General features: G+C 33.2%; 1 protein-coding gene across 1 annotated transcript; it reads left to right on the forward strand.

Moving 5' to 3' along the window:
• The first annotated feature begins 12,808 nt into the window (after window positions 1-12,808).
• LOC113754166 (beta-D-glucosyl crocetin beta-1,6-glucosyltransferase-like) lies at window positions 12,809-14,498 on the forward strand. Its single transcript, XM_027298520.1, has one exon. It carries the CDS (start codon window positions 12,820-12,822, stop codon window positions 14,209-14,211), a length of 1,392 nt encoding a protein of 463 aa, XP_027154321.1. The 5' UTR covers window positions 12,809-12,819; the 3' UTR covers window positions 14,212-14,498.
• The last annotated feature ends 728 nt before the right edge of the window (window positions 14,499-15,226 follow it).

A 15,226-nucleotide genomic window follows, 5' to 3' on the forward strand; every position in this document is an offset into this window, starting at 1 on the left:
CACTTGTGATTCAATATGTGTTCATGCAATGAAACCATGCTCTTTCTTGTTATATCTTATATGAGTAGCTAAATTTCTAGATTTAGGAAGTAGATGAAACTTATGACTGCTTGATATGAAGTGAATATGATTTACACTCGTTACACCTTGTATCATGCTTATCACTTGTTGCTGCTTGATCATCAATAGCAAGCTTTTAGTTGTTATTATTCAATGAAAATTGGTAATAATGATGGAACAACATAAATAGAACTTGAGTAGTAGACTCATGAGAATAGAGGTACACTTAAGTGGATTAAACTTGCATTTTATGAAGGAACAAGTGTAGATCTAGTTATTCACCGTGAGAATAGGGAAAATTAGTCTATTTTAGGCCATTTTATCATGAGAATAAAATTTGGTAATAGTGGAAATGAATCCCTAATTGAACAAGGGTTATAACAAGAAGTAAATCTATTTACTTGTATCTTTTATGCCATACGTGGAATCTATATTCCTAAATTCAAGTATTTAGTGCATTTTCTCTATTGTTACCTTACAAATATCTAGTTGAGACTAGTTAGATAGTAGTAATAATAACTTCTCTTGCTTAAATCGATCATTAGTCTAAAATAATAGAGTAAGTAGGGACCTAGTACTTGTAAAGTTGCTTTCTGTGGGATCGATCCGATATTTGCCCTAAACTACTAATTTGACCTGTATACTTGCAGTCAAAATGGATATATTTCGAAATTAAACTTGTACTTATATAAAAAATCAGTCAATAAACGAGGTGGTTGTTAAGAAGAAAGAGGGACAACTACAAAGACAAAAAGCTATAGAATTGAGTAAAAAGTTAAGAGAAGAAGGTGAAGAAGAGTTACATGAAGCAATAGAGAAGCTCAGGCCATTGTGTAGCAAAAACAAGTAACAAGACTTTTGGTATTCAGCTTTGAGTTGAGTTGGCCTAATTTGATAAGAATTACATAGAATTCAGTTTTTTTTCTTTGAAATTATTAGATTTTCTAACATTTACAAATCGGTCTTAAATAGACGTCCGTAATGTTTAGAGTGCATATTGAATCCTTAAGCGTGGTGATTTTATGTACACAAATTATATATATTATGAATAACGGACACGAACATGAAAAACAAACTGGGAAATGTATTACTCAACTTAAGGGATAATTATACAGTATAATATTTGACCGTGTATCAATTTTTGTGATGGAATATTTTGGATCTTGACAGATATGTTGGTAAGGGATACAACTGGTGCTATACTACTTGCTATCAGCAGGCAGCCCTGTAGTTCAGTAGATGACAGCAACAAGAAAAATAAAGACAATGGCCGAAAAGAATGATCCTTTTAAAAAAAAATGATCCTTTAGATTTCTAACTAGCTTAATTTGCAATAGAGAATAGGGAAAATACAAAACAGACAGATGTTGAATATTATCACCCATTATTGACTCGTGTCTTACAAGTGCATTATCTACCTACTAGATAAGAGAACAACTCAAGTTCTCCATTGAATGCCAAGTGTCAAGGTGTTATTGGAGGAAGCAATTTTCATTTCTTTATTTTGGGCATTAAGGAGTGAGAAATGTCTATTTGGGACTTGGTATCCAAATTGTAAGTATCAATAGTTCCATACTATTTGGGGCTAATTGGTAATAATAGCTTAATTATTTTCCTTTCTTTCTTTTGTTTGTATTTTTATTGGTGACAAAGGTCAGTTGGGTCCCTCGATGAAAGCTACCTATCAAAATAGTTGCTAACTATTCAGGGGCATTTTTGTACATTTGAAATTATTCCTTTATAATTTTCTGATCAAATGCAAATAGTTGTTTACTGTTTGTGGGTTCCATTCATCACATGGGCTCTTTTTCTGATTAATTAGATAATGGAGTGAGTCTAATTAGTGTAAGTCATATTAGGCCGGTCAATTAGTGAAACATCCAAATTTGCAAGTGGTTAGTCTAACACTTAACCCTAATGAAATTTTTCTTAAACATTTTTAGTCATTCTTTAGGTTCAAGACCCGAAAGCTTTCTCGGTCCCCCTCTTTTTTTCGCTGACATAGCTGACTATCAGCCTGCAAAATCCTTACTTTTCTACCAATTCCCTCAACAACTAATTGTACTTCCTTTGATTGCAGCCATAAAAGTCTTCCATATGCACGTAAAATTTTCTTTTTCCCCAAAAATCTGCTCACTTTAGGGATGAATGCTGTACCAATTTATCAATCATTTTTGTACTAGGTTTGAATTTACCAGTGAATTTCTTCTCTTTCCTGAAGTGATGTTTGCTTTTATAAAAGAATTTTTTAATCATATATGGTACAGCTTCCAAAACCCACCATTTACACAAAAAGAGAAACAACAAAGCCTTCTTATGCCATTTTCTCAGTTTCGCCAATATTGAAGAGAGTAGAGAACATAGGTAACCATTGGACCAATGGCTCAGTGGCCACCAGGGAGGGGCTTAAGTCCCTCATTGGGCTGTAGGTGAGGGTTCAAACCTCATCTGCAACGAAAAAAATCTAAGGGTTGTGCCAGAGCACTCCCTTGGTCTAGTTGGGTCTGTATACCCACTAGCCCCCTACCACAGCCTCCTTAGGTTCCCCCTCTCCCCTAAATTAGGATAGAGTATGTTATACAAATGTATCGTTGCTGACAAAAAAAAAAAGAAAGAAGAGAAAACATAGGTACAATTGTTCTCTTCCCTCCTTCTACTCGTAGTTTTATTTTTTTACTTGGAATCATTTTCCCTTTTGTCAAAAAGGCGCCCCTGTTGTTCTTATAAATCACCATAAATGATTTATATTTTTTCTAATTTTTAGATTTGTCTGCATCAAGGTAGAGATTTAAGTTTCAAAGTGATATAACAAGGTTTGTCTTATTGCATCAAATTTAAGTAATATTATGTGTGTGATTTTAATAAGTGAGATGGTAGTTTTTTGGATTAGGTTATATCTATCTTTTAGATCAAGGATAACACTTACAATTCTTTGCTATACCTGATAGGAAAAGACTCATGCTTATCACTTTGTACAATGAATTTGAACATGATGAAGGAAGCAAAATAGCAAACATGATTAACACTGCTCCCTAATCATAGTTATGCACGTCAAAGTGACTACATTCAATAGTAAAACTTTCTCTATGCATTATAATTGTTTGCTAATAGACTTCTAAATGCTTCATATATTCTCTTACTAAAAATTTTCATGATTTCTGTAGTTCTGTCTTACTAAAAATTTTCATAATTTCTACAATTTTGTCATTCACTACAAGATACTCGTCTGATATTCTAATAAATCCTCCACTACCAGATGAACTCTTTTTGAGGCAATGGTAAATTTAATCTTCTTTTTCCTTTTGACTATAAAATATTAATGCACTCCCATGGTGATTTCTCTATCTGTATTCTGACTATAATCATTCAGGTGTACTTTGAACAAGGAAGAAATCAAGAATTTGCTTGATGAACAAATGTACAAAGATCCAAACCATTTATTTCCTCCCGCAAATGAAGAAGATATCAAAGCAATCAGGAATTTCCAAGCATCATTTCCAGTTGTAGGTGCTATTTCTTATTTAAAAATTCCACCTAAACATAGCTATTTTGTCTATACCATGCTTGCTTTACTCAACAAAAGACGGTTTGGGTGCAAGGATTTGCGAAACTTGCATATGAGGAATTCACAAAATATTGGACTACTACTTGCATGAATTGCCAGAAAATGCTCATGCCGACGTTGACTGGATTATCCACTGTCGTTCATGCAAATAGCAAAGTGAAAGTGAACTCAAGTTAGACTATTAATTTATACTCTTGAATTATAAATTATTCTATTGTCTTATCATAGATTAATCTTAATTCCCCTTATTCAATTAAAGGGCTCGGATTCCAATTACTTTAACTGATGCTTTAGGATCAATCCATTATATTATATTTGGAGAAGATGCTGAAACATTGATTGAGTTCACTCCACTATAACTTAAAGCACAAGAAGATGTAAGTGAAACCTTTTTGTTTTATATTCAACCATAAATATGGAAATACATAAAAAAATTCACTAAAACTCAAAAACAAAATGCTATAGGGCTTTGTAGTAGACACTAAATTTAATGATACCTTGAAGAAATACACAATCGTGTGTTTTTTGGAGACTTATGAGTCTCATTTTCAAGTCCAGCCACAAAGAAAGAATAGTGTCTCTAAAGCTTACACTGCAGCTGAGCTATCAAATATTCCACTCATAATAGCATGTCTAGAAAGCATTGAAGTTTCCTTTTCACTCGGCACTTCATCAGCAATACGTGAAGAAAAAGCAACAAAGGACCTAATGTTCTCACCAACCTCTAAGTTAGTGCTTTAAGAAATAACTACAGCCAGTTCTTCCAAGAAAAATCATATATATCTACAAGCAGAAGAGTGAAAAGAAGCCATGGCTTTCTAGAAAGTCCATCTCGGAATGAAAATTTACCAGCAAAAACACCATGCAAACATCCAACAGAGACTACTCAGCAGTCTACTAAAGAAACAGCTCAATAGAACACTCCACCTAGCAATATCCAAGATAGTCCAGCAAAGAAAGTTAAAGCCCAACAGGTCTGAAATTGCCTAATTTTGTACTTTTGTTAAGTCTTTTGTTAACTAGCTGAATGACTGCCTCTATTGCTTAGACAATCTTTTTTGAATTATGTTACGATCGATTATTCTTTTCACTCAAGAAATAATAGATCCCAATATAACTATTAATAGTTTAGTTAGCAATGAAACACTTCCGTAAGCAATGAATCTTACTTAGAGCTGCTACTATGTAGTGGCTAGCACTGAAGTACATGTCCTGCTAAAACTTGAATGGCTTGGTTTATGTAATCTATGGTCGTGATTTGCATATGAATTACCCTTGAACTGACAAATACATTATGAAGTTTGAGCAAATTATCCTCATTATTACAGCAGACACAAACAACAAAAGAGTTAAATAGACAGCAACAATTTTTTGGCCCACAATTTAGTTATTGATATTACTGGGCAGGCCGATGCATGGCACGGCCAGACCCATGCTAGTCTTACAAATACATTATCAATCACTGATATGTGTTTTACAAGTGTCACAACAGTCAAAAAACTCGAAACCAAATCAAAAAGTCACCCATCATTACATCGGCCATTGACACGTATTTTACGAGTGTCATTATAATAAAAAAAAGTTTGAAATCAAGTCATAAAGTCACTTGTCATTAACACGGTCTTACAAGTATATGATTGCTAGCTATTGACATGTGTCTTACAAGAGTTACAAGAGTAGAAAAGTTCAAAACCAAGTCATAAAGTGATACAACAAAGAATAAAAGAAAGGTGTGATACCATAAAAAGAATAAACATAGCATGCTAGGCAGGCTCCTTGCTTCACCAGAGTATAAAAGAAAGGTGTGATACAAGAAAAAGAGGTATGCTTACATATCTCTTCTTGATGCAAAACTAAAAAGCCTAGAATTCTCCTTTCTAACCAGAAGTGTTTCTTGATGTTATTCACCAAGGAGATATCAAACTTAAATAACATCAAAACAAGATTGGAGTAACTCAGCTTCTACATTCAATGGGAAGTACATTTTCTCTTTTCAATCCTGTGTTGAAATTTGTGATCAGATTGCATTCTCAAAAAGTCGCAGGGTTAGTCGCCTTTGTTAAATTTCATGGTTGGTAGCATGTTCATGTAACTTTTATCTCAAGGAGAACTATCATAATTCATCATGCATCATTCTTCTCATTTATTTAGTTAAATTAATGATTAACAAGATGAAAATGACAATTACCAAAATTATACTGGGTAACACAAAATTATCCTTCCTACAGCAATAAATACATAACACATTAACATGTTATATATCATTATTAATTAATGTTCCTAAGATTTTCTACTGTTCTTGTAAAGTTCCAAATGGATTACTAGGCTTGTGCAAGATTTGATTATTACTGAGAAAGAAGATTTTTTTTTTTTGGGTGAAGAACCTGTTTTTAACAACTATTATTAAGATAAATAATTCATGTACAGTAATTATGCGACCAACCTTTGCGATTGTCATTTTGGTTGATGTACAATTGTCAATTACAAACTTTGCCCAAGCAAAAAGTCCTTTCGATAGAAATTAGTACACAAAGTTATGGACGAATTATAATAAGAGTTAATCTCATAATAATCATGTCTAACTCAACCATACCAACCCCAATTCCCAATTCCCAATTCACCAAACAGTGCCTAGGGTGATAGAAACGAAATATTTGTGGAAACTCAAAATACCATGGTGACAAATCACTTGGAAAAAGCCATTCTACGACATTAGGGAAACGAAATGGTCTAAATTGGGATACAAGGAATGGCCTCATGGAGCCTGTTCTGTTTCCCATATTAGTAGTGACCTAACGCAGTAACATATACAAAGGGCTGCCCTCTAACTTTTGTGACTTCAAAATTTCTTGTCTGGGTTTTTCAAAAAAAAAAAAATAATTCTTGTCTGATCCAATCGGCTGCAAAGCGAGGCACCTCTGGTCAGCACAATTTTCAGCTTCCCAGTCTAATTTGGCCAGCACCAATGCACCATTGCAAAATTCACGATTTTGGGACGACAATAGGTGGAATTTTTTCTCCCATTTTCTCCCCTCTAATACTAAATTTGTTTGGACAATATTACAGATTCTCAAAATCATATCAACAAACGCGTTATATCTAAGAAATTGGAATGCGTTCTTGGAGTTATATCTAAAATATAGGAACAAGGTTAGGATTGACAGATTGATTTATATTAAATGCTGTCAATTCTGTCTCGAAGTTAAAACGTCCGTAAACTTGATATTTTGTCATTTGTTTTAGTGATTTAACAATAAAATATTAATCTATTTTACACCAATAATATATACAAAAATAGGCCAAGACCCATGTCACATCATCTCGACTTGAGTTTGAATTTCAAATTTTACACATACATTCAAATCTGCTAGAAAATTTTAAAATAAAAAAAGACTATATGATCTTTCGCCTTTAAACCGGAATTTATCTATTCCCAATAAGAGGAAGGATGAAAGAATGCGAGTTCTCCATTTAATGCCGAGTAATAACTTAAACATTGTTTTAATCTCGAAACATTGATGGTACAAAAGCTTTTATTGTATAGGCAGAGCAATATCTGATAGGCTACTGTCTCATTTTCTTTTTATGTTCAGGTGATCAAGCTTTTTCCTTGTTGCCGGAGAATTTTGTTGGAGATTTGCTTAGTTTGCCCTGCTACTCTCTTTTCTTTCGTTCAATTGATCCTTTTCTATATTTCGATGATTCGTTTTGTTTTGTTTTCAATGTGTACTCTATCCACCAAAACTTTAATTGAAATTGTGCATTTTAGGCAGGTAGTATTGATGTGAGGATTTCTTGCATTTATGTGATGAATTTCGAGCTTTGATTCATTTATCTCGAGCTTTTCTTCTTGAAAGTCTCAACTTTGCTTACAAGATAGTATCAATTATCAGTTCTGCTATATATATATATATATATATATATATATATATATATATTCACATGGTAAATTTATCGAACTGTATGGTTGATGAGAGCAGTGAGTAGGGGGACAATTTGAAAAGTTGTTCGTGCATGACCAACGAAAAAAAATAAAAGAAAGAACAAAAAATTTGAAGATGACAAACTCTCTGTAACTTTGAAAGTTATATATCACTCTCAACCACTATTTTTTGTATCATTATTTTATATCTTTATCCCTAAATAAAGGTATTCCCACCCTTATTTGTAGATACTTCACGATTATTTAAAATTTCAAGCGATATAAGTGATTAGAGGGAATGTCATATACGTCTATGTAAAAGTTACAAGTTACAACATCTATCATGTAATTACTATTCAAGATATATATGCACACACACTATATATTTTTGGAGAAACAATTTGAAATGTGTGCATTTGTATTTGTATTTGTATTGATACACATAGTTGGTGTATTTCATTTGAAATTGGAGTGGTCAATTCTGTCTAACATCTCATCAAATGTTCAATAAAAATCAAGAATCAAATGAATCAGTTAAACATTAAAAAGAATAAAAAAAATTCTTCCCCATCCAACATAAAATAATTAAGTCGGCAAAAAATTTAAAGAAAAAAAAAGAAAAACAACTAATCGTGAAAATATTGATAAAGAGATAATGCTTGCTACAAACAACATGTTCAAATACGTGGAAAGGGTTTGGGTCTATGCAACGTATATTCGTTTGTATTTTTGGCGCAATTTTTGGGTGTGCTTACATAAAATCTATATTTATTTACAAATAAATGGTTGAAAATTTTATGCGTTTATACACATCCAAAGAATACACACAATTGTTAGTAAACTCAGAAAAGGGGGAGAGTTGGAATTTTAAAACTGAGGCGGAAGAATGGCACTCCTGGAGTTAAAGGAAAAAAAATAATTTACGATGATGTAAAATGATGGGTGTTTGATATGTGTACAAGTTTAAATCCAATTTATACCCATTTTGACTGTAAGTATACTAGTCAAATTAGTGATTTATGGCATATATTAGGTCGATCCCACGAGAAAGATACAATTATCGGTACTACTAAAACTTCTCTATTATTTAGACGATCAATGAATTAAAAGAAACAAAACTATGCTAAACTTATGCAAGAAAATAACAAATGAAAACTCCTTAAGTTATGATATCCCTAACTACTCATGCAAGTGCTATTTTTGGATCATTGAATGCTACTATCTTGGCTAGTTATGGCGTAATTTCCTTATGCATATAAAACCTACTCTCGTAGTAAATCAATTATATTTATAACTAATTCATACCTACTCTTGTGGCTATGAAATTAGTTATAAGTTCATTTCTTTTATAAAATTATATGAAATGAATCACTAAAGTTACAAAGGTGCACCTCTATTCTCGTGAATATACTCCTGAAGTTTAACATTTCTTGAACTAGTGTTAAATCTCAATTTTTATTGAAAAACAACATCTTTAGATAATCACAATTAATGGTACCAAGTTTAAAGAGCTAAAGTTAGGGATGGCAACGGGGGTGGGCACCCGCCCCACGGTGGGTCATTGGGGCGGGGTTGGGGCGGGGGGGAATTTTTTCACCCCGTTTAGAAACGGGGCCCGCCCCGCCACCCGTTTGAAAAACTATATATATATATGTACATAATTATATATATAATGATATTTTTAATTATACTACTAATTATAAATGCCTATTAATAAAAATTATTAATTATTTATACTAAATTTATTAATATATTTATGTTAAATTCCTAACTACACTTAATAAAATAACACTTTTTACTAAAAAAATACAATAATAATTTAGTGATTGTATTTGTATCAAAAGTGAAAACTTGACTATTTTAGTTATATTTGCTTTATCATATTAGATTGCATTCAAATAACCTTTGTTTAATTATTTTTATGAGTTTTAATAGTGAAATTATAATGAATAATAATTTGGTGATGTGTTAATATTTTAGTACTTGATTATTTGCTCAAATTTAATTATAATGAAATTATATAATGAAATTTAATTTTAGTACTTCCCCCGCGAGGGCACCCGCGGGGGAAGCGGGGCGGGGCGGGGGACGGGGGGGGAATTAAAATGCAACGGGGCGGGGGTTGGGGGAGGTGTCCTCCGCCCCACCCCCTCCCCATTGCCATCCCTAGTTAAAGTGCTAAATAACTTATTCAAAATAATAGCATCAAATAGCCAAATAATAAATACTAACAATCATAGAAAGTTCAACCAAACTCAAGGCATAAACTTTAGAAGCACATAATAAACATAGAATCCAAACTTGTATATTAACTAAACAATAGAATCAAATACAAAAGATAAAGAGTTTGAAAAGAAAAGTAACCCTTGTCACATGAGTTCATCTCTTTTATCTTCATCTTCTTCTTCATCTTTGCCTAGTTAATAAATAAGAAGGATGGACTAACTAATTAAACTATCCTATACTATACTAACCTAACATTAAGAAAATGTAAAAACTACATTTTAGTGGTATTTCTTGCACTCTCCAAACTCTCTTGATTCTTGCAACTCTATGACTATTTATAGATGAAATTAGTCAAGAAATGAGGCTTTAAACATCACTTTTACAGCTGCAAAATAGTTGTTGCACGTCCATTAATAGTTGTGAATTATTGGATGAGGAAACAAGTTGTGCAAGTGGAGAGTAGTCATTTCTGACCAAAATCTGGTCAAGAATCCGTCCAGAAACTGGCCGAATTGTCGGCTGAATTGCTCCCCTACTTTGCTTCTCAACTTCTGTTCAGTCTTCAATGTTGTTTCAATTTTGCATCAAATTCAACTGAACTTTTCTTAATAATAGAAGCTGAATTAACTCTTGACCAAAATATAAGACTGGTAGCCTTTTGAGTTAGATTTCCAATGCATCAAGAATCACCTCATTTGGATTTGTGTAGGTTGAAAAATTATTGAAATATTCTTAACTACTCAATGCCTTATTTCAGTTTCGAGTGGCTACTGTAATTTGTTTTTTTAGCCTGGAAAACCTTTAAATTAGATTTCGATGTTTTCACAAGAATTGTAGATCCATATCTTATCTTCAAAATAATTTAAGAATCATCTCAATGCAATCAATGTAACTCAAGTTATAGTCGAAATACAAAGCTGTGTCAAAATTGTCAACTTTCCTTTTTCATCCAAACGAAATCTACTTCCAACTCCTATAAAAATTATGGACAAAATGCAAGTATAAGGGACATAAATCTCATTTAATTACTTAAGAGCATTTTAAACTAATTCTAGCCAAAATAATCCATTTCCTTTTTATAGTATTGCAAAAGTGACTAAAAATAACTTAAAATGTCATTCAAATATAGCACAAACTAGTCACTTATCGTAAAGCACAAAAAATAAAAAGAAAGAAAGAAATTGGACAGTAGCAGGATAGATAGTGTAGGACACCGGTTTCCGGTTGCTAAGTTCTACCGACTATCACAAAAGTGGCGAAGGACTACCTCCGTTGCAACTAGTTGATGTGACAGGATGGAGGGATACCGGCTGATACGGTCATGCAAGGGAAAAAAAAACTGAAATGAGAAAGAGAAATGGGCTCAATAAAGATGAATGAATACTCAACCTGCCACGTGTAGTTTTTCTTTTTTCTTTTTAATATTGCGAGTCAGTACGAATTTTGACGGTTCTTTCTTTTAATAGTTCAGCTTCCGCTCGGTATAAAGATCATCTTATTGGTAAGAAATTAGTATATATTCTTTATCCAATGTCCCGATCAACATATATTCCTTTTAAATTAAAAAATACAATACAAAATCAAATTTGATATTCTAAACTCAACTAATATGTTTACAATTCACCTAAAATCAAATTAATCATAATATCAAAGTCATGATACAAATATGTATTACATTTTGTGACATATAATGCTTGATGTCATAGAATTTGCCTAGATATAATATACTACTAAAATAAGTGAAAATTGTGTTAAAGTGACAATTATTAAAAATGTTGATAATTTGGACTTGATATAAGAGATGCCCGCATCTCAGACTACTCAAAGTGAATTAATATTTTAGATTTTATTAAACAAAAGAAATGCACAACTATTAAAACAAGATCAATTTAAAATATACTTCACTCTTTAATTCTTTTTTCCTCACTAATTGCACATATTCCATCACATAGAAATTACTCATTTAAAAAATCCTTAGCCTTTTTTCTTTAGGGGCTATCTTTGAGGTATTAATTATTTTCATTTCTCGTGCCTGTAATGTACCATTCACAACTTTAAGGATTTTGTGCTGTCATTCTTTTTCTTCTATTTATCTTTCTTGATATGGGTGCAACACTAAATCTATTTGATGCTAATAAATCAAACTTAGAATATGGTACTCAAAATGCAAAAACAAATCAGATTTTCTTGATTACACATAATAAAAAAAACTTAACACTTCATCATCAATATAAATTTAGTATATTCTTCTAAAGGTTATTTTGTATAAACGTATTATTAAAATAATTTTTCACCTAGGCCCTAACGATACCTATGCAAATATTTTTCAAAAACAAATAAAAAATGTTATGGAAATGATATATTATACAACTAAATAGGTCATTATTTACATCAAGGCACTAATGCAACAAAAAGGTGCCGCACCACCGACACTCATGGTTTTGGCTTTTTAATTTCTTCTTTTTCAAGAAGGTATTATTGCTCTATGAAGTGATAACACCTATCTTTGTTTAACTCCTTGGGTGACATGTGAACTCTAGTTGTATAATAGCTCTCTGTTGTTATAGCTCTTTTGTGAAAAAGCTCTCAACAATTACTTTGTTTTCAAGCTCTCTTCTGATTGATGTATTTGGAATGGTGCGTGATGTGATGAAATTCTCCTTTGGGTGATATATGAACTCCACTTGAACTCTCTGTTGTTATAGCTCTTTTGTGAAAAAGCTTTCAAGAAGTCCTTCGTTCTCAAACTCTCTTGTGATTGATGTATTAGGAATGTGCGTGAGCTGACGAAATTGCAAACTATGCCTGTATTCTGTAAATTCCAAGCCTTCCGTTGAGACTGAAAACTAGTCATCTATTGGACGATAGAGTCGTAGACCGATTCTATTTTAAATTCATGTTAAGCAAGAATCCTTTTATTATTATTATTATTTTTTTGGTCACATTCTCAAGAACAAAGAAAACCATCATATATAGTACCCCGGGTTTATACGTTCCATTCTAAAGAACAAACGAAACATTGGGGATTTCCAAAATTCAATCAGCCATGGAAGGGACAATAAGAGAATCTAATGCTCCTAGATTCAGAATTTTGATGTTTCCATGGCTAGCTCATGGTCACATCTCTCCCTTCACGGAACTATCCAAGAGACTCGCCAAAAGCAACTTCCAAGTATACTTGTGCTCCACTGAAATCAACTTGAATTTCATGAAGAGAAGTGCTAAGTTTGATGAGAACTCATCTGATCATACAATCGAATTCGTACAACTTGACTTGCCAGATTTGCCTGAACTCCCTCCACACTATCACACAACAAAAAACCTCCCACCCCATCTCGAACCAACCCTCAAGCGTGCGTTCCATATGGCAAAAACCAACTTCCAAAACATACTCAACAATTTGAAACCTGATTTGCTAGTCTACGATGGTTTCCAACCATGGGCCTCAGAGCTAGCTGCACTGAATCATATCCCTTCTGTTCTTTTCCTAGTTGTGGGAGCAGTGAACTTGTCTTTCGTTTATCATAGCCTTAGATGCAGAGTCTCTGGTGCTAATGAGACTTACCCTTTCCCCGAAATTTTTTATAGGGACTATGAGATAAAGAAGATATTAGCCAAGCTACAAGAATCCAAAGCAAAAGAAGGTGACGCATTAGATGTTTTTAAGAGCATTGAACTATCTTCTGATATTGTTTTGGTGAAAAGCTGGAGAGGAATTGAGGGGAAATATATTGATCACTTATCTTCCTCTTGCGGGAAGAAACTGGTTGCTGTAGGACCTCTTAGTAATCAAGAAGATAACGGCAAGGAGGCGGACAGCTATTCCCTTATCATTGAATTTCTGAATAGTAAAGATGAAGCATCAGTGGTTTATGTTTCTTTTGGGAGCGAATATTTCCTGTCGAAGGAAGAAAGGGAAGAGATAGCAGGAGGGCTGGAGCTGAGCAATGCTAACTTCATATGGGTAGTTAGATTTCCAGTTGGACATGCCATTGGCCTCGAAGAAGCTTTACCAGAAGGGTTTCTTGAGAGGGTGAAAGGAAGAGGGATGGTGGTGAATGGATGGGCACCACAGGCTAAAATTCTTGGGCATCGAAGCACGGGTGGTTTTGTGAGTCACTGTGGATGGGGTTCTGTGATCGAAAGCATATATTATGGGGTTCCGTTGTTGGCCTTGCCAATGCATCTTGATCAGCCTCTTCACGCAAGACTTGCAGTAGAGATTGGTGTTGGTATTGAGATTCTCAAGGATGAAGATGGACAGATAAAGAGGGAAGAGATTGCTAGAGTCATAAACGAGGTGGTTGTCAAGAAGACAGAGGGAAAACTACAGGGACAAAAAGCTATAGAATTGAGTAAAAAGTTAAGAGAAGAAGGTGAAGAAGAGTTGCATGAAGCAATAGAGAAGCTCAGGTCATTATGCAGCAAAAACAAGTAATAAGACTTTGGTATTTAGCTCTGAGTTGAGTTGGCCTAGTTTGGTAAGAACTAGTACTCCATTCTGGAATTTAGTCTTTTTCCTTTCAATTTTATTAGAATTTAAGCACTTAATATTGTTATCAAATATGCATCCGTATTGTGTCGAATGCGTACGTAATGAATCCTGAATTGTGGTGATTTTGTTACTTAGGAAAACTATACATTATAATTTTTAACGATGCATCAATTCTTCTTGTGGAATGTTTTGGATATTATGTTGGTAACGGATATAACTCGGGCTATATCTGGCAGTTCAACAGATGACAGCTAAAGGAAAACAAATGAATGGCTGAAAGGAATGATGCTTTAGATTTCTGACTTGCTTAATTTGCAATGAGAAGTATATTTTTCTCATGTTAATTATGTATGAAATTAGTGATAATATATTCATTAGCATTCTCAGAAAATCACAGAGTTAGTCTACTTTGTCAAATTTCATAGTTGGCAGCATGTTCATGACTTCACGTAACTTCTTATGCTGAGGAGAATGATCAAAATTCATGCTATTTTCTGGTATTCCTCTTAAGTACCAAATGGATGTTCATTAAAAGAAGTTTTTTTTTCTTTTTTCTTTTTGATATTCAATGTTGTGTTTTTAAAAGAAGTTCATTTATCATTTGGATGTTCTCATTGCGCGCCAATACCTAAAATTTTACACTCGAAAGGACCAAAAATGATGCTGTATATATCTCAATCTTGTTTTATAGTAATTGGGATAAAGAACCTATTTTCAACCATTCTTATTAAGTTAAAATATAACCATGTACAATTAATTAAAAAAAACTTGCCTGCATATAATGATCTTCTTCAGTCTGCCAATACAAGCATCCAACCAATAATGGGTGGGAAAAAACTAAAACAAGAGGTTACTCAATTATGCAACCAACCTTCGGATTGGGATGACAAATCCCTCTTATTTCCTTGAGCTCTTGCAGGAAACAGCTAATCAGCCTAATTGTTGTGACAAGGGAAAT

This window comes from Coffea eugenioides, chromosome 11 (genome assembly GCF_003713205.1).
Source record: "Coffea eugenioides isolate CCC68of chromosome 11, Ceug_1.0, whole genome shotgun sequence".
NCBI lineage: Eukaryota > Viridiplantae > Streptophyta > Magnoliopsida > Gentianales > Rubiaceae > Coffea > Coffea eugenioides.

Excerpts from the sequence above, each read along its gene's own strand:
- LOC113754166 (XM_027298520.1), top strand. The coding sequence starts at position 12,820 with ATGGAAGGGACAATAAGAGAATCTAATGCTCCTAGATTCAGAATTTTG.